We start from the raw sequence: 26610 nt of genomic DNA, 5'->3' as shown, positions 1-26610 counted from the left end.
GTAGTACTTCTGATTTATGCTCTTCGTGCCTCTCATTCTGTTTCTACAGTTATGTGAAGAACTATTTGAGAAAATCAATGACAACTGTAACGAAGAAATGTCTTACTCTGTAGAGGTGCGTAAAACTGTGGATTAAAAACAGAGTCCTCTGTGCTCCATTCCCTCAAATGCTACTTTTAAATGGTTCCTAATTATGCCTGAGCTATAGATCACTTAACCATTGCCCCAATTCTGTATTTTGAGGCTATTTCTAAGTTTTGGTTATAATGAAGAATGTTGCAATTAAATCCTTGTTCATAAGTTTGTGGCTTTATTTTCAGTTATTTCCTTCTTATGTATGTTGGTTGTCAGATGGTACATTTGAATTGCTAAATGGCCTTTTGAAAGGCTATACCAATTTTCTATTCCATCAGGAGGGTGTAAGCACCCACTGTGTCCTCGTCAACGTTTAGTAATTTTATTTTTTAATCTTTGCCAATTTAATAAGGGAAATTTTCTCACTCTTAAAATTAGAATTTCTTTGATTAGCAGTGTGATTGAACATCTTGTGAATTATGTATATGCCTGTTTACATTTTGGGATTGCAATGTTTTTGTTATTCATTTGCATGAACTCTTCCCCCTTTAATATTATTAATAATGACTTTTGACAGGCATAAGTTTTTAAAATATATGTAATCAAATCTCTTCTCCTCTTCTCCCCTTTGTAATTGTTTACAATCTTGGAAAGTTATTCTCCATTCAGTGTATATACCCTAGTTCTTTTGAGAAGAGGTCTGTAGAATTACATTATATATGTTAGTTTATTTGATAAACATTTCCACTTTTTTGTACAAGTGCTTTATGAAGCTGTTGTTTTACACATCCCCATTTTTGGTATTCAGTTTCATAGTAGCTGAAGTTATTAAAACATTCTGTTAACATGAGCTTGTTGTTTTGAGAAATCAGTCTGTTTTTTAAGTGACTTCTAGATTTTTAAAAATGTATATGTTGTGACTTTCTATAGGTCTTATGCAATTCTTAGTTGATCCACTTAGCTGCTTTGGGTTTTTTCTTTACCTTTAAAGTGTTGTATAAATTTCAAAGAATTCTGCCTGGTAACTGTGATGCACCAAAAGGGGAATGTGCTGCTCTAAAAATACGTTTTGTTAAAATGAATTCTCTGAATAGCTTGTCTCATCCTATAAGTATTCTTTTTTGAATATTAAATGTATAACAAATGAAAATCAGTAGATCTTTATTAATCATTCTTATTAAAATATCATAAATTTTAAATAAATTCAAAGGATAGGGAGAGTGACAATGTGATTGAAGTTTTTGAGCTTATAGGTAATAAAAGAAGCTGCCATTTTCTTTCATATTATTCAGAGTTCACAGGCTTATTTGGAGTGCACAGTGTATCCCTAATCCCAATGTGAACAACTTTGTTGTTCTTCACATTGGTGGGACCTCTACCTCCTCTCCTGCCTCTCTCCCTTATTTACTCTGCTGCAGCCACACTGGCCTTCTTTTTTCTTTTTTGCTGTTTCTGGAATACACCAGGAACATTCCTACCTCAGTGCCTTTTCATTTACATTTCTTTTGGCCTGAAATTTTCTTTCCTGGATGTCTTTTTTTTTTTTTTTTCTTTTTAATATTTATTTATTTAGTTGCGCCAGGTCTTAGTTGGGACAGGCAGACTCCTTAGTTTCAGCAAGCAGGCTCCTTAGCTGTGGCATACGTGTGGGATCTTGTTCCCTGACCAGGGATTGAACCCGGGCCCCCTGCATTGGGATTTCAGAGTCTTTGCCACCAGGGAAGTCCCAGTATCTTTTTGACTAAGTTTTCACCTCCAAGTCTTTTGCTCAAATCATACCCTCTCAATGAGGCTTGCCATGACCACCTTATTTAATTTTGCAACTTGCCCTCTACCCCAGCACTCCTGACCTCTCTTGCTCTGTTCTTTTTTTTTTTTTTTATAGTATTCATCACTTCTAACCTACTTTATAATATGTTACTTATTTTTTATGTTTGTTGTTTATTTTCAGTGTCCCTTTTAGAATCATAAGCTCATTAGGGCAGGGATCCTTATTTACTGATGTATGCCAAGTGCCTATAAAGTGCCTAGAAACTGATGGTGCTCAGGGAATTGAATTTGCCAAGTGGGGTCTATGATGGTTGGTTCAGAAGTAGTGATGTCTTTAGATGGATTTGCATATTAGAGAGTAAGTAACAGAGCACATCAACCTTACTCAGGTTATTTGAGTCCTCTTAGTACCATGCCTGTGTGAAAAGGGACAGCAAGTTTTCCAAGAAAATATAGTATCTTCCTGGGATTCAGGATTGTATGTACAAGTTTTAAGTACACGAGAATGATTAAAGTTGCCATTTCAATTTCTCATCTAGGATAACCTGCTTTAAGAAAGAATATTTGTTGTCCTGTTGTTTTATTCTTGTAATAGATCAATTATCTTTTGAGGGTTTTCAGTATTTTAAAAACTGATTTTAAAATACAGTATAAATATAGTCAGAGCAGATTGAAAGAGAATGGAATGGAGATACAGTTTTATTTCAGATATTCTGAAAATGTTTCTCTAGAAATTTAAACTTGAAGAATGCAGGAGTTACATTGTATGCTTGAACAACTCAGTGACACAGAAGTGTTTTATTCCTAGGGAAGCATTGTGATGAGGCTTACTGTGGTGAATTTTTCCCACTTCAGAGCCTTGGTTGCTTAGAGATCTGATCTTGTAGATCCTTCAGAGCCAGACTCTTGAGTGAAGCTCATCTGACTGATGTTAGGAAACCACCATGTTGGTTTGTTACTTTCCCATGAGGAATAAATATTACCCTGACCAGAACACTCACATTAGCAAGACTGGTATATTATCCTCCTGTGGGCAGACCTCTATTGGAACCCTGTTGTTTTTTTTGGTGAGTATGGAACTGGAGAGGAGTTGATTAGACAAATTAAATGTTCAGTTGCTTCAGATGAAGAAATGATAGTCTAATACACCCCTTTCCATGATAGGAATGTTCTTGCTGATGGGACAAGAATTCCTGACGTGTACTGTCTGTGGCTTCCCCTTTCCCCAGGGGACTTGGATAGGTCCTCCCAAACAATCAGGTTCCACACTAACCAACGCTTACCCCTTCTGATAGATATATGTTTGGTCACAATGTGGCCAGACTTAAAGTATGAGTCGCAGATCTCTTTTGTCTAACCTGCTCTGGAATATTGATGCTGTTCCTTGGTTTTAACACTAATAGAAATCTTGTTTCCAAGCTTTTGGAGTAACCTCATTGTAATCCCCAATTATTGACAACAGCATGCATTAAAAAAACCCAAAACACTAATAACTGATAAGTTACTACTAAAAATGATATTTTTTCTGCCTAAGACAAGTAGCAGCTATTGTGTGCTGAGAGAGCCTGTTTACCCCCTTTTCTTTCCTGAGAAAGTCAGAAGGCTGGTTCTAACCTGCTCAGTTATATCTATGTTACTGGTAATAGAATAAAAGGGACTGGAATTGGTATTTCATGTTGTAAAGGTTACTGATCTCTAATTGTAGAGCTTTTAATAAAAGGTGAAAAGATAAAAAGATTTTAAAATCTTTTTAATGTATGGGATTTCTTTTTCCAAGTCCTCTAAATCACTTTAATAATATGTTCCTAGGTGAGCTACATGGAAATTTACTGTGAAAGAGTACGAGACTTGCTGAATCCAAAAAACAAGGGTAACTTGCGTGTGCGTGAACATCCACTTCTTGGCCCATATGTGGAGGATCTGTCAAAGTTGGCAGTAACTTCCTACACAGACATTGCTGACCTCATGGATGCTGGGAACAAAGCCAGGTATGGTAGGAAATAGACTGATGACTGAGGTCTTTGGTATATTTTGAGGCCTTTTGTTCCTGGTTAAGGATTTGAGACCACATTTATAACTATGAAAGTTGCTTTCGCTGTGGAGTCCTCGGATCCTTTGGCTATGCTAGAGAAGCAGGGTCCTCAACATATTTGGTATCCTTCTCATCCAAACAATGCACTGCTGAAACATGTTAGAACTTTAAGTTTTACTCTTAGGTTTTCATCAAGTTGTGGTAAAATGTTGGTTATCACATGCCTATGGTAGTAATTGATTCCAGAATAACTGAGCACCTAATAAAGAATAAAAATCAAATGCCTTGGTGGTTTCTAAAGGTATAGCTGGAGTATGAAGAATGATTCTGATGGGGTGCCTTTGGAGTTGGCAGGTAACTTGATAAGTTCACAGATAAGGTATATTGAGAGCAATTTTGTGTAAGTTACAGTCTTGTAATCTGAATAAGTTTAAAGCTGTCGCTTGTGATTGTTATGCTTATAATTTGAAGGCTATTGTCATTTTAACGTTCATCTAAGAATTCCATTGTCATGTGGTCACATTTATGTTTTTTTAGGACAGTGGCAGCTACCAACATGAATGAAACAAGTAGCCGTTCCCACGCTGTGTTTACCATTGTTTTCACCCAGAAGAAACATGATACTGAAACCAACCTCTCCACTGAGAAGGTAGGAGAACTTCAGTGTCTGGGCTTGAGTTGTGTGGAATGGGGATTTTCAGAAGTCCCTCCTGCTACCTTCTGATTTTGTGGAAGGGAAGAAAGTTGCCCTTTTACTTAATGAAGGGTATTTTATACTTTCCACTAGTCATTTTTATTCCACTCTAAACCAGTTTTGAGCATGGGTTCTTGAGTGAAATTGCAAGATAGAAAATAAGGTTAAGAAAAAACAATCCAAGACTTTTGAGTCCAAAAACTGCTCTATGCAATAGAGTTAAGCAGTTCTGTGGGGAAGAAGATCCTTCCTTTTCTTCTTGACTAGAATCTCTTAATTACCTTGTTAACTTCTCTGGTATGTGTATTTTACTTTTTTGAGCTCTGATAATGTTACTGTGGAATTAAACTGTTTAAGCAAACAGTTAAGCAGACAATATGTATTTTATTCTTGGGGAAAAAATAACTGCACAGTATTTCTGATGTTCGTCAAATACCTGTGCTTGTTAGTTTCTCTTTTTCTACAGTGGTTGGTTAAATTTAGTAGACTTCGGGATTAAACTGCTTGCTTTAGATCTTAGCTCTGCCATTTTTCTGCAGTGTTATGTTGGGCAAGTTAGTCTTTGTGCCTCAGTTTCTCTAACCTCATAGGATTGGTGAAGAGGAGTAAATATTAATATAGGGTAAGTGCATCTACTAGTGCCTGGCACAGAGTAGCCACTCAATAAATGTTAATTTTATTGTTATTACTATTAATAATAGACTTACGTTGATTTCTACTCTGCCTACATTCCTAAGTAGCACGCAGCTGGATTTTTAAATCTGAAGTTAGATTTATTGTCCTGGCTGTTATAAAAGATCTTGCCTTATAAACTGAGTACTTTGTGATGCTGATATCACTAAAAACTAAAATCAGCTTTTAGTTGGTGACTTGTTTGTTCATTTTAGCTGAAGATTATTTTTCAAAATACACTCTTCATATAGGTGATCAAATAACTTGACACTGCCTAGCCAGAGGTTCTATATTAATGTCATTTAGTAGTCAGTATTTGTCTGAATGGCACCAAGGAACATGCTATGTGAAAGAATTTTTTCTTTTCTTCCCTGATGTTAAATCTACAAAAATAATGACATTAACCCATAACCATAGCTTCCTTGATAATCTGTTTTGGATACTTTTCTGTAAACTTTCCTGAAGCTTTAAAAATTTTTTTTAAACAACTTTATCGAGGTGTTATTGAAGTGCGACAAACAACACATATTTAGAGTATGAAATTGGGTCACATATATATACAGTAGTCCCACCCTTTATCTGCTGGAGATAACATTCCAAGACCCGCAGTGAATGCCTGGAACTGCAGATAGTATCAAAACCTTATACATACTGTTTGTTCCCATACATTTATATTTAGGATAGAGTTTAATTTATAAATTAGGCACAGTAAGAGATTAATGACAATAATAAAATAGAACAGTTACAATAATATACTGTGATATTGATATGTGAATGTAGTCTCTCTCACTCTCAGAATATCTTATTGTACAAATTTAGTGCCTTTTCCATCTTAACTAAGCAGTTATCACACACTGTGGCCATAACTTTTGCAGCCTGAAGTGCAACAGCAAAACTAGCATGAATTTCTTTTTCCCTCTTCACAATTTCATGAATAGAAGATTCATTGTTACCGTAGATATGAGCAACCTCAGCATACACTTAAAGGAAGCACTTTACGGCTTCTCTTTGGTATATCCGAATTACCAGCATTACTACTCTTGCGCTTTGGGGCCATTATTAAGTAAAATGAGGGTCACTTGAACACCAGCACTGTGATACCACAACAGTTGGTCTGGTAACTGAGCCAGCTACTAAGTGACTAAGGACGGGGATATGCTGGACAAAGGGATGATCACATCCCAGGCATGGACTGGGATAGAGCGAGATTTTATCATGCTGCTTAGAATGACACACAATTTAAAACCTGTGAATTGTTCATTTCTGGAATTTTCCATTTAATATTTTCTGACTGCCGTTGACCATAGGTAACTGAAACTGTGGAAAGTGAAACGGTGGATAAGGGGGGACTACCTGTACACCTGTAAAACCAGTACCACAATTCAGATAATGAAAATTTCTATTACTGCCAAAAGTTGCCTTATGCCCCTTCGTAATCTCTTCCACTCTCATCCTCAGGCAATCCTGATTTGATTTCTGTCACTGTAGATTAGTTAACACTCTCCAGAATTTTGTATAAATAGAATCATATAGTACGTACTGTTTTCTGCCAGCTTCTTTCAGCTTAGCATAATGATCTAGAGATTCATCTGTATTGTTGTGTGTATCCATAGTTCACTCATTTTCATTGCTGATCAGTATTCCATTGTATAGATAGATCACAGTTTGCGCATTACCTCATCTATTGATGGTCATTTAAATGAACAGTTTTTGGTCATTACAGATGAAGATGCCATGAACATTTGTATACAGGTCTTTGTGTGCATACTTGTTTTTTGTTTCTCTTGGTAAATACCTAGGAGTAGGGGACTTCCCTGGTGGTCCAGTGGTTAAGAATCCACGCTTCTACTGCAGGGGGTGCGGGTTCAATCCCTGGTCGGTGAACTAAGATCCTGTATGCCACACGGTGTGGCCGAAAAGAAAAAGAATTTAAAAAAAAAGAATAAAAAACAGCAACAAAAGATACCTAAGAGTAGGATGGTTGAGTCTTACTGTAGGTGTACATTTCGTTTCTTAAGAATCTGCCAAACTGCTTTCAAAAGTGATTGTAAAATTTTACATTCCCATCAGCAGTATGTGAGAGTTCCAGTGGTTAGAAGCTTCATTTTTAGTATGCCATTTAATGGGTTAATGAGTTTTATACATTTTTATGACATATCATTTTAAAATGTGTTTATCCTAAAATTACTTCTTTTAAACCAAGATAATTGACACGAAATTTTTTTGCATGCTCCTTATTTTTTTTATTTTTTATTTTTTTGCGGTACGCAGGCCTCTCACTGTTGTGGCCTCTCCCGTTGCGGAGCACGGGCTCCGGACGCGCAGGCTCAGCGGCCATGGCTCACGGGCCCAGCCACTCCGCGGCATGTGGGACCCTCCCGGACCGGGGCACGAACCCGTGTCCCCTGCATCGGCAGGCAGACTCTCAATCACTGTGCCACCAGGGAAGCCCCTGCATGCTCTTTAAATTGACTACAGTATGTTTGTCTTCTTATGCCACGTATGAGGTCTAATTAATATTTTTAGTGTTCTCTATGACTTAATCTTTTAATTTCTTGCCTCTAAATGTTTTCTACTTCTACCTTGCTTATTTTTTAATTGCCCCAGTGTTATTGTTCTTTACCAGGTCAGTAAAATCAGCTTGGTGGATCTAGCGGGAAGTGAACGAGCTGATTCAACTGGTGCCAAAGGGACTCGATTAAAGGTATTTATCTTACCAAAGAAATAGCCTAGTCAATAAATGTTCTTTGGGAATTCCCTGGTGGTCCAGTGGTTAGGACTCCTTGCTTTCACTGCTGAGGGCACGGGTTCAATTCCTGGTCGGGGAATTAAGGTCCCGTAAGCTGTGCAGCGCGGCCAAAAAAAAAAAGATTCTATGACACAGGTCAGCAAACTATGGCCAGTAGGCCAAATCCGGCCCACTGCCTGTTTTTGTAAATAAAATTTTATTGGGACACAGCTGCATCTATTTGTGTATTGTCTGTGGCTGCTTTCGTGCTATAGTGACAGGGTTGAGAAGCTGCAGCAGAGACCACATGGCCCACAAAACATTTTACAGAAAAAATTTCCTGTCTTCTGATCTGTAACTTCAATGCAAAGATATGTTACATGATAATAGTTAAGGTGGATTTCATGGTCAAGGTGAAAATTGAATTGTATTTTGAGGAACAGTCAGAATTTGGTTAGATGGAAGTAAGGGACAGTAATGGGAAAAGAATACACAAGATCTAGATGTGAGAACAAGCATGGAGTTTTCTAGAGATATGTTTTCTAGGATAAACTCATGTCATTGAGTTGTTGGAAGAAGGCTACATCTGTAAGTTTTTGGAGCATAGACATCTTGACGATACTTCAGGACTGTGAGTTAGGCATGTGGTCCTGGCATGTCAACAAGTGGAGAGGAGTAAAGATTGAGGGTTAAAGGAGGTTTTTAGAACTTGTGGTCATAAATAAACAAATAATGCTAGCATATGGTTAATTGTATTTTATGTGTTATATATGATGTGGCAATAGTAGAAATTATCATAATTCTTTTATGTTTGGTGTTGATTTCAGGAAGGAGCAAATATTAATAAGTCTCTTACAACTCTGGGTAAAGTCATTTCAGCCTTGGCAGAGGTGGTAAGTGTTATACTTCATTGCATGAGAAAATTTGTTCAACACATGTACTTGACGATATTTTATGGTGGCTTATGAAGAATGTTCTCTTGGTCCTTTTATATAATCTTGCCTTTCTCCTTTTAAAGCTTTTCAGATAAGATACTGGGTATAACACACTTTGACTTTGTACTGAAAATAAAAGTGATTAAGGAGAATGAAAGTAAATGTAGATCTGTAAAGGCTAGAATTAAAACTAGGTCTTTGCAAAGACCTAAGGTTTGACTATTTGAGCCTTATTTTATATCTCTCATAAAAACCAAGTGTAGCATTTATTACATATTCTTTTCTATATGATCTTTTCTAGATAGGATACTGTACATTTTAGAGTATTTTGAGCAATTTGCCTTGGTGAATGCTGTTGATTTGTGGGCCAATAATATACTTTTAAAAATAGTTTTATTTTTTCTTATTCCTTAGCTGTGGAACACTAAAGCTGAAACAATTTTTGTATAAGGGGCTTCATTATTTAGGTTAGAAGCTAAGGAACTACTAGGTACTGTATGCTTTAATTTAGTTTAGTACCTCATTTGAATCCCTAAAAAGAATTAAGTGTTTTCTTGCTTGTCTCTGAGAAGTCATATTCAATTTATGACTTAAAATTTAAACAAAATATTTTCTATTTGGAGGCTTATCCTGTGTTTTCATTCTCTTTTAAATGCTTTCATCTGTAGGATAATTGCACCAGCAAGGTATGGTGGGGCTTGGTAGAAACGAACTAGCTGTATAATCAGTTGTGATGATTTTAAATCCTCAGCAGGATATATGGAGGCCTAAGTAGGAATGGGACCTTCAAAAAACTTTTTGTTATTTATTTTCTAGCTCTGGAATTTAGAATTGCTGTTTAGGGTGACCATGAATCATGAGACTACACACCAAAATTAATTTAGGGAACATGATGTGCTTTGGAGAATGAATAAGGGAACAAGAGAGAAATTTGAGGATGCTTCTATATTGTGTTATCTTATGGTGCTTCTCCTAGCGATCTATAAGATTGTCGCTTGAAGAAGTCGCCTATAAACCTCTTAAAGAGCAATCAAAGAAATTTCTTATGGGTACCATTCTAAAACATAGCTGGGGGGCTTCCCTGGTGGCGCAGTGGTTGAGAGTCCGCCTGCCGATGCAGGGGACACGGGTTCATGCCCCGGTCCGGGAAGATCCCACATGCCGCGGAGCGGCTGGGCCCGTGAGCCATGGCTGCTGAGCCTGCACATCCGGAGCCTGTGTTCCGCAATGGGAGAGGCCACAACAGTGAAAGGCCCACGTACCGCAAAAAAACAAAACAACAAAAAAAAAACAGCTGGCTTCTTGAAATTATTAGTATATATTTTTTAAACCTCTTTGTATTATCTTGTTTCCTACCGTGGAAAGTCATGGATTATTTAATCATTAAAAAAATTTTTTTCTACTGTTTGATTATACGTAAAGTGAAGGCTCTAGAATCAAGTTAAATTTCTAACTGTATCTACAAAACACATTATTTGCATCCTTATTAATCCAGATACAATAGATTTTTCTTTTCCTTAAATTCTACACAGATATTCTAAAATTTATTACTACTCTTTAGCATAAATAATAGAGCACTTTAACAGTTCTGAATCACAAAGAGTAACATCAGGGATAGAGGCAGTGTCTGCATTGAAATATTTTTAAATGTATAGATTTGTATATTCTCTACTTCTACAAAAATATTAATAAAACGTAATGCTCTTTTTCTGTTTTTTCTTTTTAGTTTTATTTTTTTTTTGCTGCGTTGGGTCTTCATTGCTTCACGCGGGCTTTCTCTAGCTGCGGCGAGCGGGGGCTACTCTTCATTGCAGTGCGTGGGCTTCTCATTGCAGTGGCTTCTCTTGTTGCAGAGCACGGGCTCTAGGCACATGGGCTTAAGTAGTTGTGACTCGTGGGCTCTAGAGTGCAGGCTCAGTAGTTGTGGTGCACGGGCTTAGGTGCTCCGCGGCATGTGGGATCCTCCCTGGCCAGGACTCGAACCCGTGTCCCCTGCATTGGCAGGCGGATTCGTAACCTCTGCGCCACCAGAAGCCCCTGTTTTCTGTTTTTTATTTTTGTAAAGCTGCCTTAGATTAAGACATCTCTCTCTTATTTGATATTATACATGTGTGGATATTCTTCACATATCTAATCTGGGTCCCAGAACAATGAAGGCTTAAAATTTAGTGATTATTCTAACTTGTCCATTTGCTTATCTGTTCACACCCATATCAACCAGAAGAAGAGTCCTAGTTTTCTATGTACTTCCCACACTGCTCTATGCCACAAAATTTTGCAAATGATTTTTTTTTTTTTGCGGTACGCGGGCCTCTCACTGTTGTGGCCTCTCCTGTTGCGGAACACAGGCTCCGGACGCGCAGGCTCAGAGGCCATGGCTCACGGGCCTAGCCGCTCCGCGGCATGTGGGATCTTCCCGGACCAGGGCACGAACCTGCATCCCCTGCATCGGCAGGCGGACTCTCAACCACTGCGCCACCAGGGAAGCCCGCAAATGATTTTTTTATAATCAGTTTTATAAAACCCAGTTTAGTACTTTGTATCTGTGTCATAAACTGTAATAGATGAGAAATAAATTTTAGTTTTTATGTAACAGGCATGAGTTTTGGTGAATTAAGATGTATTATTATTTCCGCTGAGGGGAGAAACAGGATTATTACCATCCATACTTAGTAGTATTTCTTTTTAGAGAGGTTAATGATCTAAGTAAAGCTTTTTATGTAAATACTGAAACACTTATTTTGAAAACATTATGGATGTGAGAACAGGAGATTAATTTGTATGAGAGCAAATAGAGAAGAAATGGCTAAAATTCTGCGGTATTTTCAAGTGGAAAAGATTGAAGTTCTATTTATGCTTCTTCATTTAACTACTTCTTAATTTAGTCTAATTGACAGACGTGAAAATAGAACATTTTAGAATCTGACACTGCTTATTTTTACAGTACCGTTGGCAGTCACTGTAACTGGCATACTTTAAATCTTGCAGCATTTTCAGTACTAACCACAGGCAAAGTGGAGTGTTTAGGTGCAGTGGGGAACGGAAAGGATAAACTGAGCTTTCAGGCCCCAAGAATTTTATAGTGGAATGAAAGTCGCACTCGGCTGTGAATGACTGAGACGGTTAATTCTCGCTAAAGGTCTGTGTAATTTAGAAATAGAACCTGCTGTGGAAAATGACTTTGTAATTGGTGGAACGTATGTCTGTGGGTGGAGTGGGATGAGATGTAGGGGACATATATGATGAGATGGAATTCACGTGCCAACTTGCCTACTTCCTTTCCTCCTCAACAAACCAGAGTCAGCTACTTAGTACTATTTTTCTGAGTACCCACGCTTTAGCGCGAAGTAGATCATCCTTAGTTTAATGTAACCTCAGATTATACCAGGAATGGATTATAAAACTGCCTATTACTGGGGAAATGTTGATCAGTGAACTCTGGCTTTCCCCTTAGTAGCTTCTTTTTTTTTTTTTTTTTTGTTTTTGACGTCTTTACTGGAGTATAATTGCTTTACAGAGTTGTGTTAATTTCTGCTGTATAACAAAGTGAATCAGCTATATGTATACATATATCCCCATATCCCCTCCCTCTTGCATCTCCCTCCCACCCTCCCTTTCCCATTCTGCTAGGTCCCCTTAGTAGCTTCTTAAACTGTCAGGACATAGTAGTCAGCCAGCAGATATTGGAGTAGCTATTATACACAAAGCATTTGCATTGTTTTTTACTTTCAGAGGATGTAATTTCCTCCATTTCAGCACTGGCTTTGCATTGGTGCTTTTTGCTTTATCCTGTGATAATGAGAAGGGACATGGAGAGAGCAGTACAAGTAAACTATTTTTTTTAAAATTTTTATTGGAGTATAGTTGATTTACAGTGTTATATTAGTTTCAGGTGTACAGCAAACAAGTAAACTCTTGATAAATATAGAAACTTTATCTTGCAGTCTTTTTAAATCTCCATATTAGCAAATTACATCACTTTCTTAGACCTTTTCACTTTGAGTACGAATTCTAATGGTTGGATTTATTTTGAACATAATTTCCTTTTAAAGAAACCAAATGTGTATTAATATACAAGAGTTACTAGATATGCAATATCCCACTTGCTGATTTGGTGGTTGGCCAAGTAAATTCATTAACTAAATGAGTTGTTCCTACACATCCAACCTGGAACACACAGGATTCATTCTTGCCCCTCTGCAAAAGTAAAAATTATTATTTGAGGATTGGGTATTAGATGATATTAAGGAATTACTGTTAATTTTGCTAAGTGTGAGAATGGTCTTATAGTTACTTTTTCTTTTTTATAAAGTCCTTCTCTGTTAGAGATATGTACCTGAAGTATATTTAGGTAGAATGTTGGATTTGCTTTAGAGCCCTACACGAGACAGGGTATTAGATAATAGTATTGTACTGGTGTTAAATTTCCTGAATTTGGTCCTTGAACTGTGACTGTGTAAGAGAATGTCCTTATCTGCTGAAGTGTTTAGGGATAAAAGGGCATGGGGTCTGCAGTTTCCTCCAAAACAGTTCAGGAAGAAAAAATGTAGAAAAGTGTTTGAGTGATAATTGAAAAGTGATTGGCAAAAAATTGATAATGGTTGGAGCTGCATGATGGATATGTGGTAGCTCATTATGCTACTCTCCAAACTGCTGTGTATGTTGTAAATTTTTAAAAATAAAATATAAAAAAATTATTTATTGGATGAGCTTTGGGTATTGTGAAGAACTGAAGCTGTGAGTGTTAAATTTCAACAGTGATGACATCCTACTGTAATTTAATTTACTTGGGAATTTTAGACTGGTTTGCCTTTTGTGTGAATTATTCCTCTCTAACAACGCCTAAGAGAGGCTAAGGCCATTTCTTTCTGTTTAATAGAGTAAGAAGAAGAAGAAAACTGATTTTATTCCATACAGAGATTCTGTACTTACTTGGCTCCTTCGAGAAAATCTAGGTATGTCGATCCACCAGTGTGTGGATCTTTTTAAAGCTGTTTACTGATTATGTTTTGTGGTTAATTGTCCTGTATGTCTGTTTTTTGAGAAGAAAAATCTCTATTACTCTTTCCTTTTTTCGTTTTTCTCTTGATTCAAGCTGGTTGGATTTGCTCACCTTAATTTAATTTAATTTAATTTTTTTGTTTCTTTTTCCTACTGGTTTTATTGAGATATAATTGACATACAGCACTGTATAAGTTTAAGGCATACAGCATAATGATTTGACTTACATACATCATGAAATGATTATCACAGTAAGTTTAGTGAACATCCATCATCTCATATAGATTAAACAAATTAAAGAGATAGAAAAAAATTTTTCTTGTGGTGAGAACTCTTAGGATTTACTCTCTTAACTTTCATTTATAACATAGTGCAGTGTTAATTATATTTATCATGTTGTACATTACATTCCTAGTACTTATTTATCTTATAACTGGAAGTTTGTACTACCTTTGGACCACCTTCATCTAATTTCCCCTCTGCCCTACCCCCTGCCTCTGGTAACCACAAATCTGATCTCTTTTTCTGTGAGTTTGTTTGTTTATTTGTTTTTGAAGTATAGTTGACCTACAGCACTATGTTAGTTCCTATTACACAACGTGATTTGGTATTTCTATACATTTCAAACTGATCATCACACAAGTCTAGTTATGATATGTCATCATACAGAGATATTATTGTAGTTATTGACTGTATTTCCCACACTGTACATAGCAATCTATATATATGGATTATTGTAAATTACTGATCTCTTAAGTTCATGCATTTTAACAACTCAGCCTTTTTACTGCCCCCCCCCCGCACCCTCCCCCACCAGCCTCACGTTTAATGTTTTGGCATCATATTTTACATCACTTAATTTGTGTATCCCTTAATTACTTATTGAGGATATAGATGATTTTACTACTTTTATCTGTTAACCTTCCTACTTGCTTTATACATGGCTTTACTACCTTTACTGTATATTTGGCTTTACCAGTGAGATTTTTCCTTTTGTAGTTTTCATGTTTTTTAGTTGTGGCCTTTTCTTTTTTACTTAGAGAAGTCCCTTTAACATTTCTTGTAAAACTGGTTTGGTGGTGCTGAACTCCTTTAGCTTTTGCTTATCTGTAAAACTTTTGATACCTCCGTCAAATCTGAATGAAAGCCTTGCCAGGTAGAGTATTATTGGTTACAGGTTTTTCCTTTTCATCATTTAAAATATATCATGCCACTCTATTCTGGAGAGTTTCTGCTGAAAAGTCAGCTGATAGCCTTATGGGAGTTCCCTTGTAGTAACTTGTTGCTTTTCCCTTGCTGCTTTTAACATTCTCTCTTTATCTTTAATTTTTGCCATTTTAATTATAATGTGTCTTGGAGTGGTCCTCTCTGGGTTGATCCTGTTTGAGACTCTCTGTGCTTCCTGGACCTGGATGTCTTTTTCCTTTCCCAGGTTAGGGAAGTTTTCATCTATTAATATCTTCAAATATGTTCTCTCCCTCTTTTCCTCGTGCAGCCCCTGTCGTGTCATGTTAGTATACTTGATGTTGTACCAGAGGTCTCTTAAAGTGTCCTCATTTCTTTTTATTCGTTTTTCTGTTCAGCTTTAGTAATTTCCACTATTCCATCTTCCAGCTCACCGATCCATTCCTCTGTATCATCTTATCTGTTGATTCCTTCTAGTGTATTTGTCATTTCAGTTATCTTATTCTTCATCTTTTTCTGGTTCTTCTTTATATTTTCTAACTCTTGTTAAAAACTTCTGACTTCTTACTCTGTTGATTCAGTCTTCTCCCGAGTTCTTTGAACATCTTTACAATCATTACCTTGAACTTTCTATTGGGTAGATTGCCTGTTTCCACTTAGTTCTTCTGGGGTTTTATCTTGTTCCTTTGTTTTGAACATATTTCTCTGTTGCCTCATTTTGCCTAGTTTGCTGTTTTTATTTGTGTATCTGGTAGGTTGGTTATGTGTCCTGACCTTGGAGAAGTGGCCTTTTGCAGGAGACGTCCTGTGCATTCCAGCAATGCACTTCCCTCTGGTCACCAGAGCTATATGCTCTAGGGGTGCCTCCTATTTGGGCTGCGAGGGTCCTTCTCTTGTGGCAGGCTGACTACTGTGGGAAGTCTGGTAGGCGTGGCTGACCCCCAGTCCAGTTGGTTTCCAGGCCCTGCCTTGTGTGGAGGCTGCCAAACATTGGTGGGTGGGGCTGGGTTCTGGAGTGGGTGGTTACAGGGCTGGGGGTCCTGGATCTGTTGTCGATTTGCTGGTGGGTAGGGCCAGTTCCTGACAGGGCTGGCTGCAGAGCCTGGAGTGTCCTAAAGCTGGTGTTGGCAATGCTGGTGAGTGGGGCTGGATCCTGGGGCAGCTGGCTGAAGGGTCCAAGGTGTCTCAGAGCTGGTAGCGGCCTGGTGGCAGGTGGGACTGGAGCCCAGGGCATCCCGGGGCTAGTGCCAGCTCACTGATGGACAGAGCTGGGTTCCCAGGTCTCTGGCTGCAGGGCCCTGAGGGTCTTAAAGCTGGTGTTGGCCTGCTGGTGGGCAGGGTTGGGGCCCAGGGGATTCTGAGGCTGGTGCTGGCCCACTGGTGGGTGGAGCTGGGTCCCAGGGTCCCTGGGGCTAGTGCCAGTGCGCTGGTGTGCGGGGCAGGGTCTTGGGCCCTCTGGTAGACAGGGCTGGGTCCCGGAGTGGCTGTGGGTTCTGCGGGTCTTGAGGCAGCAGACCTGCTGGTGGGCAGGGCCAGTCCTAGCACTAATAAGCTAGAGGGAGAATTCCAAAATGGGATTTGCCTGTACCAGTGTCCTTGTGATAGAACGAGCTCCCAAAATTGGCTGCTGCCAGTGTCTGTGTCCCCAGGGTGCACTTCTGCCTCTTGTCCTCCAAGATCAGCATGTGGGTCTGACCCAGGCTCCTTTCAGATTACTGCTTCTGCCCTGGGTCCTGGAGCGGGTGAGACTTTGTGTGTGCCCTTTAAGAGTGGAGTCTCTGTTTTCCACAGCCTTCTGGCTGTCCCAAAAGTAAGCCCTGCTGGGCTTCAAAGCCAAACGTTCTGGGGGCTCATCTTCCTGGTGCAGTAGCCTGATGGGGGGCTCAGGCCCCTTGCTCTTTGGGGAGAACCTCTGCAATTGTAATTATCCTCCCATTTGTGGGTCGCCCACCCAGGGCTGTGGGTCTTAACTATCCCACATCTCTGCCCCTCCTACCTGTCTCGTGATTCCTTCCTTAGTTGGAGAAGGTCTTTTCTGCTAGTCTTCTGTTTTTTCTCATCAGTGGCTGCTCTGTAAACAGTTGTGATTTTGGTGTGCCTGTGGGAGGAGGGAGCTCAGGGTCTTCCTGCTCCGCCATCTTGGCTACTTCCCTGGATTTGCTCACCTTTAAATCAGGGTTTGCTCCCAAATCTTGTTTACTTCAGGACATGAACTGTGAAGTAGTTGTTTATGTGACCACACGCACTTGCTTCAAACTGTTGTTTCTTCTTCCTTTTTGAAAACCCCATGCTCCTTTGATGCACGTAATTAGATATTACCAACCCTTACTCCTCTTTGTTGATGTTTTCCGGCCTTTTTGCCCTTCATTCACTGTTCCTGTAGCCCCTTTCCCTCATTCTTAATGAGAAGGAGGTAGTGATTAGCTGTGTCACATGTTGATGATAGAAGGAGTGGCTGAGAATGGCCTGTTGTGCTGTCCATGTTGCCAGTGACTTTGACATCACTAAGAATGGCCTTGGTGGGGTGTCTGAGATCTTAATGGGAGTGGGAAGAGGGAAACTGGACACAGTACATCCAGATGCTAAGATGTGCATATAACAGTGCCTGGCGTGGGGGCAGTCCAAAAATCTGTTGATTAAATCTTGGGATCTGAGATTGTGCTGTCTGATTTGACACATTCAATAAAAGTTTTTCTAAAATGAGTATGGTTTGAGATAATTATGATTCATCTTTTTAGGTGGCAATTCTCGGACTGCAATGGTTGCTGCTCTGAGCCCAGCAGATATCAACTATGATGAAACTTTGAGCACTCTGAGGTACTCCAGTTTGATTTCAATAGCTAAACAGAACACAGTGCTACCATAAGTCATCTTGTTACGCCATGGATTTTCATATGCTATGTGGGTAGTCGCTTGAGTAAACAACGATCCATCCCTCTCATAACAGGGAAAACATGGGGGAAAATGATTTTTATTATAATAGAGCTTACCTGTTTATAGTTTTCAGTTTCATTGAGAAAGGCGGGAACTTTTTCATAGGAAAGATATTAAATTTACTCTGGTGAGATTTTTGGATAACTTTTAGATAATAGTAGAAATTTCTTACAATATTTATTTCTGTAAAAAGAAGTATCCCCTTCTCATGTTTGTCATTATAGAAATGCTCACATCATAAAAAGTAACAAAGTTATGAGTACATGTAATATTTTAAAAATTACTGACAGAATGTTTACTAGTAGGGTAGTCTTATATATGAATAGGTTCCATTACTTTAATCTGGAACTTTCAACTCTTGTCTCATTAAAGACATTTTTGATATAATGGAAGAAACACTATATGGTCTAATAAATTAGTTTTGAGTCCTCTCTTTGATATTTATTTTCTTTGTGATCTTGGGGAAATCACTTAAATTCATTGGAGCCTTTTTCCTCATCTTTATAAGGTACTGTAAAGCTTTCTACAAATGTATTATTATTAAGGCTCATAAAATGTGTAAATACTCAAGCTGTTTGAGTTAGAAATAATGGTATGTTACTTATGAGAAGTAGAGCATTTGAGGAATGGCAAAAATGTGTTTTCTTTTTGGATCTAGATATGCAGATCGTGCAAAACAAATTAAATGCAATGCTGTTATCAATGAGGACCCCAATGCCAAACTGGTTCGTGAATTAAAGGAAGAGGTGACACGGCTGAAGGACCTTCTTCGTGCTCAGGGGTTGGGAGATATTATTGATAGTAAGTGAATTAAGGATCAATGCAAAATCTATTCCTTTCCTCTCGAGGGCTCTTAAACTTAGAGTTAAGGAGCTTGAGGCAGCTAGATGGTAAAGCAAGAGGTTTTTGTTTCTTCTTAACTTCTTAAAAAGCCCATTGAGAGTAGTTCCCTGGTGGCTTAGTGGTTAGGATTTGGGGCTTTCACTGCCATGGCCTGGTTTAATCCCTGGTTGGGGGACAGATCCCACAAGACCTGTGGCCAAAAAAAAAAAAAGAAAGAAAACTCATTGAAAATGATCTTAGAATTCCTTTATGTACCATGTACCAGCTTATCTGTTTGAACTCATGAAATTACTTCTTAAAACGTAATGTATCATTATTTGTATTTTTATTAGATTTCTGTTTTAGATCAGCAGTGAAGTTTATTTGGAATGTTAAGTTTATTCTCACTGAGAAATTAACCACTTCATAAAACTGTTAACTTAAAATTTTTGTTTTTGTGTTATGGGTTTCTCTAGATTAATGTAGTAGTAATATATATGTAAGAAACCCACTATTCCAGTCACCTTTCAGATAAGATTTACCTTTGAGTGGTTGCCCCCCTACAAAATGATTGAATGCCCCCCAACTCACTCCTTATGAACTTATGAAGGGGAAAATAACCAATTCCTGTCAAGTTCAAGAATTAGACTTCCAGAGAGTCTTACAATGTTGTCTTAAATTGAATCTTTTTTTAACCTCAGTGATCTGCCTACATAATGTCTAATCAGAAGTTCTCCTAAGTGAGTTAACGAGATCATTCAGGTAGAATAGTATATGGGTTTATTTAATAAAGCATATTTTTATTTTTTGAGTGTCAGATTAATATTATAGTGTTTACAATTCTAATAAGATTTTCAAGGCCTCTTCTAGTTTAGTTCTTCTTACTGATTAGCACCTGAGTTTAAATGAATACATACAGTTTGTAAAATGATAATATATTATTCTAAGTGTCAATTTTTTCACCTTCCCAAATGCCAAATACTGCTCTGTTCCCTCTGTCATTGCTGAACCTGAACTTTGACCCTTTTTGTATTTTCCCTCTTGCTTACCTTCAGCTGATCCATTGATCGATGATTACTCTGGAAGTGGAGGCAAATGTGTGTATTTCATGTACTGGGTGTTTCCAGCACTCTGACTTGCTAATCTGCCTCTGCTGGATCAGCCTTAAAATGAGCTTTGCATGCCAGCCATCCTAACAGAGAAATCCCAGACAGAGCATACTGTAGATTCAGAAATGTTCCTATTTTTGCCCTTTTCCATTAGCAAAGAAAGTTTTGCTGGATTTCAGTTTGTGGCTTGAATAAAGTCGAGAGGCTTAAAAACCTCTTGCTGCTTCTACTGTTCAGTTTTTCCACTTAAATGTGATTAAATTGAATCCAAAGTCATACATGATGATAGTGATGACAGCAGCTCACATTTTTTGAGTGTTTATAATGTGCCAGGACCTGTTCTAGGTATCTTGAATATATTATCTCTTTAGTCCTGTCAGTGACTCTGACAAAGCTCCATTTTGCTAAGGAGGACACTGCTGCCTGGCGTGGGTAGTTTGCCACTAAATGAGATCCCGTGGTTTCTTTGTGGTCAGACTGGGTAGTGTAACCCAGAGCCCTTGTTTTTAATCATATTACGCCTTTTTTGGCCTCTTGATCCTTCAGGTCCTGATTATTTATTAGGAAAATCCTTTTAAATTAGCTGTGTAATTCTGAGCCTTAGTGTATATATAATTGAAAACGATCACTTCTAGTTGGCCAAATCTCCATGACTCAGTAGCTTTGTGAATGTTGGATTAGCACTCACCTGTGCTTATGCTAAGTTGATTTCCTCCATATCTTGGGCCTCAGCTTACTTGATGGTTAGGTAAACATTTTTTTCCCTTTTTCATGAATTACAAATTAAATTTTAAAAAACTTGGCTGTCGGGCTTCCCTGGTGGCGCAGTGGTTGAGAGTCCGCCTGCCGATGCAGGGGACGCGGGTTCGTGCCCCGGTCCAGGAAGATCCCACATGCCACGGAGCGGCTGGGCCCGTGAGCCATGGCTGCTGAGCCTGCGCGCCCGGAGCCTGTGCTCCGCAACGGGAAAGGCAACAACAGTGAGAGGCCCACGTACTGCAAAAAAAAAAACAACAAAACTTGGGTGTCTAAAATGTGTGCTTGAAATGAGGACATTTTATAAAAAGGATCACACCTCATTACCCACTGCATATCTGTCATTATGTTGGCAAGAAAGTAATTTCTTACCCTTTTAAGATAATTCATCAAGAAATTATTAGAATAAGTGAAGAAACTTGATTTTGGGGGGTTAAGTTTTATATTTTTATTGATTTGTTTATTTCTACAGTAGGGCATGTAACAAGCCTTGGTAGACAGTGAGGCAGTACATAGGAGAAACCAAAGGTAGCCCTGGCTGCTGTGATGAGGTTAAGCCTTGAAGGCACTATAACATCCTAATCCAGAGTGACTCTTGGACTGGAACAGCTCTGTCTGAGATTTCCAAAGCCAACTGATAACTGGTGTGGGAAAGACACCCTTTGTTCTTGCTTTTGTGCTCCAGGTGATGCTGCTGCCAGCTTGCTGCCTCACTCTTTTCTGAGCAGTTGTGGAATCTCCCAGAAAGCTATGCATGACTAAGTTTTAATTCTGTATCTGTGCAGGAAAGCAGCCTTGACTACCTCTAAGTTTCTGTTTCAGTCACTACCCTTAATGCCTTTTAGGGCTTGCATGTGTCAGTTGGACCTTCTAAACTCCATCCATCCTGTTCTTTCCCACTTTGCTGCCATCACCTGATGGCTAATTTTTTGCTCCAGTTCCTACCTCCCTTTTAAAACTTGCTTGTTTTCCTATGTTCTATATTTGCAGATGGTGGTTTTCAAACTGTCTTGAAGCAACCGCTGGTTTTAAGGGGCTTCAAGAACTGCCTTTGATTAAATTCACATGGGTAGACGCAGAGAGAGCTAATAATGTTTCTTCTGACTCTTTGTGTTGATTCATATTATATCCTTTAAGGAAAACTTATTTAGTTTTGATATGAACTTTGAGCAATGTAGATTTTCTTACATTTAAAAATGAGCTGATTTAAAAATAGGAATGCACCAATACCTATGGATTTCCTCTGGTGCCTGTTTGAGAAAGATGACTAATGAAGAAAAGTACAAACAGCAAATTAATGAATTTGTTGTTTGTGGCTCTTTTTACCAAAACTAAGTTTAAAAGCAAAACTTAGAGTTCTATTAAAGACCTTAGTAAATGAAAGTATGTCCCTAAAACTTGGATTCCATACTAGGAACTCAGCTCCCCAGTGACTCATGGTTATTCGGTTAGGCAAAGTGGGAGCCTTACTTAAATTAGCAGATAATCAGCCTTAATTTTTGCTTGCTCTAATAGACGAATGTAAGCTACACCAAATTCAACAGTTTGCTAATTGTTCATCACGGTTGAGGTCGTCAACCCTAAGTTCTTAACCAGGACTTATACAAGATCCCCATAATTGCTACGATTACCTCTCCTTTTTTTAAAAGGCATATTTTAAAAATCCTTTTTAGCATACAAAGAACACTACTGAGCACTCAGATTTTTGTTCTAACATAACATTTTCTTGGGAATTTTTGCTGAATGACATACGTACTGGGCCAGACTGATATGTATTGATATTGATAAATAAATGATCATCTTTTTTCCCTTACTGTTACAAACTACTGGGATTTAAGAGTAGTATAAACCTAAGACGTTGTAGATTTGGAGCCATAGAAGGAATACAGGAATGTAGCATGGCTGTTTAGGGGGAGAGCCTGAGCTGTATTCTTTGAGGCTCTGGTTACCCCCTAACAGATACAATGTTAACCCACATTAGAATTTTTTAGTTTCTAAATTCAGAAGCGGTTCTTAACTTCTAAAATACCAGTATTAAAGACAGACATGTTTTAGAACTGCCATCTAGAACAATTATAACTTGTCTTTGTATCATAACTTGTCTTGGTCTTGCTGCTTTAATGCTGTCCTTTCTTACACTGGTGTTCCTTCCTGTCTTTTTTCTTCTCCTGCTCCTTTCCCTCTTTTCTACTTTTTCTGCCTTCCCTTCTTTCTATCTCCCAGACCTGAAAGATTTTCAGAACAATAAGCATAGGTACTTGCTAGCCTCTGAGAATCAACGTCCTGGCAATTTTTCCACAGCATCCATGGGGTCCCTTACTTCATCTCCATCTTCCTGCTCACTCAATAGTCAGGTGGGCTTAACATCTGTGACCAGTATTCAGGAGAGAATCATGTCTACACCTGGAGGAGAGGAAGCCATCGAACGTCTAAAGGTAAGTAGTAACTCAGATTCAATGAAAGGTATTCTGTGTAGCTCCACAAGGCAGAGTTAGGACTAAAAATCACTGAGATTCTGGTTCAGCATGTGGAGGAAATTTCTAACTCTCAGAGGTGTCCTGAAATTGCTGCTTTGTAAGATAATTTTCACCAGAATACTTGAGTCTGACATGGCCCGGCAGGGATGGGAGGGAGGGATGCATAGGCAGATTGTAAGTTGACCAGGCAAAGTAACTGATAAGTAGATATGTCCATTAATTCTGAGGTAGTTTATAAGTCACAGTGAAATTGTTTAGTTAGAAATTTCACTGGAAACTAATTAAACATTTAGTTTATTTTGAAGATGGAATTCTGTATAGGCCCTTGCTTCTGTTAGTAAAATGTATAATCAAAAGGAAGTTTGCACATTTGAGTAGCTGTACCAGGTTTATTCAGAGACACGTGAAATGATATTTTCTGGAAGTTCACAGAAAGCCCTGGGAGCACTGCTGTGGAAGGGCCGCCCCCTCCTGTGCTGGTGCATATGGGCTCACGGATGTTAGTGCTGGTGTGCACACTTGAGTCCTGCGTGTGCCGGTCACCCACCGTGGCACCCGGCTTGGCTTTCCCAGCCTGTTGCTGGCTCTGTCAGGTACTTTCTGTCTCTCTCCATGAATACGAACGTCAGGAGCAGCAAAGCCTTCTGACTCGTAGGTTCTTCCTTCCCCCTTGGTGACTACAGTGAGAACAGACGGTTGTCACCTGTGGTGCCATCCATGAAACCACCGTGACAATGACACAAATGCCTTTTCTTTCCCTGCTTGTCATTTCCAGGGTGATAGTTTTATCCGTACCTTGCGGCCTTTGTATTCAAGAGTACTGGAGTACATATACGTGTATCCCCATATCCCCTCCCTCTTGCGTCTCCCTCCCACCCTCCTTATCCCACCCCTCTAGGTGGTCACAGAGCACTGAGCTGATCTCCCTGTGCTATGTGGCTGCTTCCCACTAGCTGCTTAGAACTTAAATTAAAAAAAAAAAAAAAGTACTGGATAGGAAAAACAAGGAGAGCAAAGAAACTTTAAGGAGCTGGGGGGTTGCAGTCCTGCCCCGAGCGTGCAGTCCCCTTCACATTGCACTCAGTGTTCTCCACCATGGCTGCTCATTCAAGGACCGTTGAGAATAGTGACACACTTTGACAGGTTAACGATGGAAAAGGTTTGCTGAACCTTTTTGCTAAAAGGGAATTTAGCTTGATAATTGAAGATGCTAGAACATTCATTTTGGTTTGCAGGTGAGGCTGAAAAAGATTTTATATGAAGAATGGGCTTCTGCTTCTTAATCAGCCTACCTTTTCCTTGGCATTTCACTCACTTCTAACATAAGGTGCTTTAGAAACAAAAGTAATCTTGTTTCTTCCTTCAGAACTTGTTAGTGGAAAGTGGGTGAAATTCTAAAATACCTGGCAGACGGACAGGGAGTGAGAAACCTTTTCATTAAATTTTGCAAAGGAAAGGATAATTTCTGCTATTGTGAAATTGACTTTGAAATTTTACTAACGATGTTCGTGAAGCCCTATGCAAGAAGGCTTTTATTTCTGTATTTTATCATGATAGGCAAAGTTGCTGTGTAGGGTTCTGTTCAGGCCAGTGGGGACATGCAGAGGTTCTGTGGAAAGGAAAAGTGAAATCTTTCATTTACTATTCAATATAAAATGTTATTTTTCTTTGGGGATTTTGAATCTTACTATTTGAATCTTACCTTAGTGTACAAATGAGATTACATTCCCTTTAACACACATCTTGATGTAGGAAAAAAAATTCTTCCCAACTGCCAAGTGGAACCAACTGAAAAGAATGTTGAATGTTAGGAGTCAAGATGTAGAGCAGACTTTTTAAGCGTTAGGTCGCCCTGTATCTTCCAGATAGTCTCTAGGGAATAACACTGCCATTATTCAAGGAACCCTCCCCCCAATCTCCCTACTTCCCAGCAAAAACAAAACAAAACTGTATTGCTTTTATCAGAAAATAAATTTCTGTTTTAGTTCTCCTTTAAGCCAACCTAAATGACATCTTCCATTTTCCCTAGCTTTAGAAAATAGTTTCTTTATGGTTTTGCGTTCAATCTTGTTTTTTAATGCAGCATGGTAGTTTACTGAAGCGTAAGCGCCTTAGTTCGACTCCTATTTTGTGAATGGTGAGAGTTCATGTCGGCAGACCTACATTTTAATGCTGCAGGCAGATAACATCTTGTGTTCACAGGGCAAGGCAGTGTTTGTACGATAGAAATGCCTGAGAATTTCTCATTTTTGGACTGTTTCATTGTTGAGTGTGAAGAAGTGGCATTCCTAAGACATGACACTGTAGGAGAAAAATACTGTACCTAATGGAAAACAGTAATACAGGAGGTTAATTCATTTTCCTAACATTTTATGTCCCTTTGCTTCTATTTACTTTTAACTTTAAAAAAATGATCAGTTGGTAGAACACTTTTACATAGGGAGCTGCTATTGCTTAATTCATTGAATAGCCTGTTTCCATATGGAAGAGACCCATGTTACCCCATCATAAATATCCTGAGCCCTCCACAAACCTCTGGCAATAGAGAGTAAAGTGTAATTGCTTTCAGTTTTTAGTTGCAGCTCAAACTGAGTTGAAATGTTGTCTCCTTGATTTGGATTCCGACTTAATAAGGTTTTAAATATGTAGCTACAGTTACTATGTGGTGCCTCTGGTGTTTATTAGTCTGGCATCAGTGTCAGTACTGTGAGTGCCATTGCTTAGGCTTAGACTATAAATATCCACAAATATCCATTACAGAAGCATGCAAGGGTAAATGCTGTGCTAGGCAGCCCGAGGGCCCCACGCTTGGAGCTCACTTATGACGCATGCTGCGTTCAGTACAGTAAAACCCATCTGATGGCTTCAAGGAATGTTCCATGTAGCAAGTGTTTAACTCTTTAAACACCACAAGTTAAACTGTAATTTTTTGGGGGGGAAATATTTCTGACTTGTTCTGTGGACTTCTCTGCCACCTTAACTGGATCATGATGAAGTAATTAAATTGTATTTAGCATTATGAACATAGTTATTAACCAGTGCTGTACAAATAGCTAGATAATAGATGATGTGTGATCAAAGTGAATGACGCCTGAGCCCGACATTCCTTGGGGCTTAAAAAAATGTTCCTGATATCACTCTGTTTTTTCACAATTTTTTAATGTACAGTACCTGCAGGAAGGAAAGACCCTTAAAGAGTGTCCTCTTGACTCCTCATTTCTGAAGCATGAATCCCAATTTCAGTTTAATCTTAAAATTAGGTTTCTAGAATGCGGTATGGGCAGCTCTGGAGACCAGCACGCCAGGCCTGCCTGCAGAGTAAGTTGATGACGCAGACTGAAAGCTGTCTTCCTGTTGGCATCTCTATTTTATTTATACTAAGTTTGTTATTCAGGCTTGAAGAAAGAATATTCCTCACTC

The 26610-nt window shown here is 38.7% G+C and overlaps 1 protein-coding gene across 3 annotated transcripts in view; it reads left to right on the top strand.

Moving 5' to 3' along the window:
• KIF1B (kinesin family member 1B) overlaps positions 1 to 26610 on the top strand; it is a 143870-nt gene that overhangs the window by 41425 nt on the left and 75835 nt on the right. For all 3 annotated transcript variants that reach the window (XM_029230761.1, XM_029230763.1, XM_029230762.1), the window contains 9 exons: positions 50 to 115; positions 3655 to 3833; positions 4415 to 4526; positions 7870 to 7947; positions 8799 to 8864; positions 13786 to 13861; positions 17831 to 17909; positions 18685 to 18827; positions 23015 to 23148. In XM_029230761.1, coding sequence (XP_029086594.1) covers positions 50 to 115; positions 3655 to 3833; positions 4415 to 4526; positions 7870 to 7947; positions 8799 to 8864; positions 13786 to 13861; positions 17831 to 17909; positions 18685 to 18827; positions 23015 to 23148 — 933 coding nt within the window. The remainder of the gene's footprint in view (positions 1 to 49; positions 116 to 3654; positions 3834 to 4414; positions 4527 to 7869; positions 7948 to 8798; positions 8865 to 13785; positions 13862 to 17830; positions 17910 to 18684; positions 18828 to 23014; positions 23149 to 26610) is intronic.

Source organism: Monodon monoceros, unplaced genomic scaffold (assembly GCF_005190385.1).
Source record: "Monodon monoceros isolate NGI ecotype Baffin Bay Population unplaced genomic scaffold, NGI_Narwhal_1 Super_Scaffold_18, whole genome shotgun sequence".
NCBI lineage: Eukaryota > Metazoa > Chordata > Mammalia > Artiodactyla > Monodontidae > Monodon > Monodon monoceros.
Note: the sequence above shows the minus strand (reverse complement) of the source record. Positions and strands in the feature narration are given on the sequence as shown.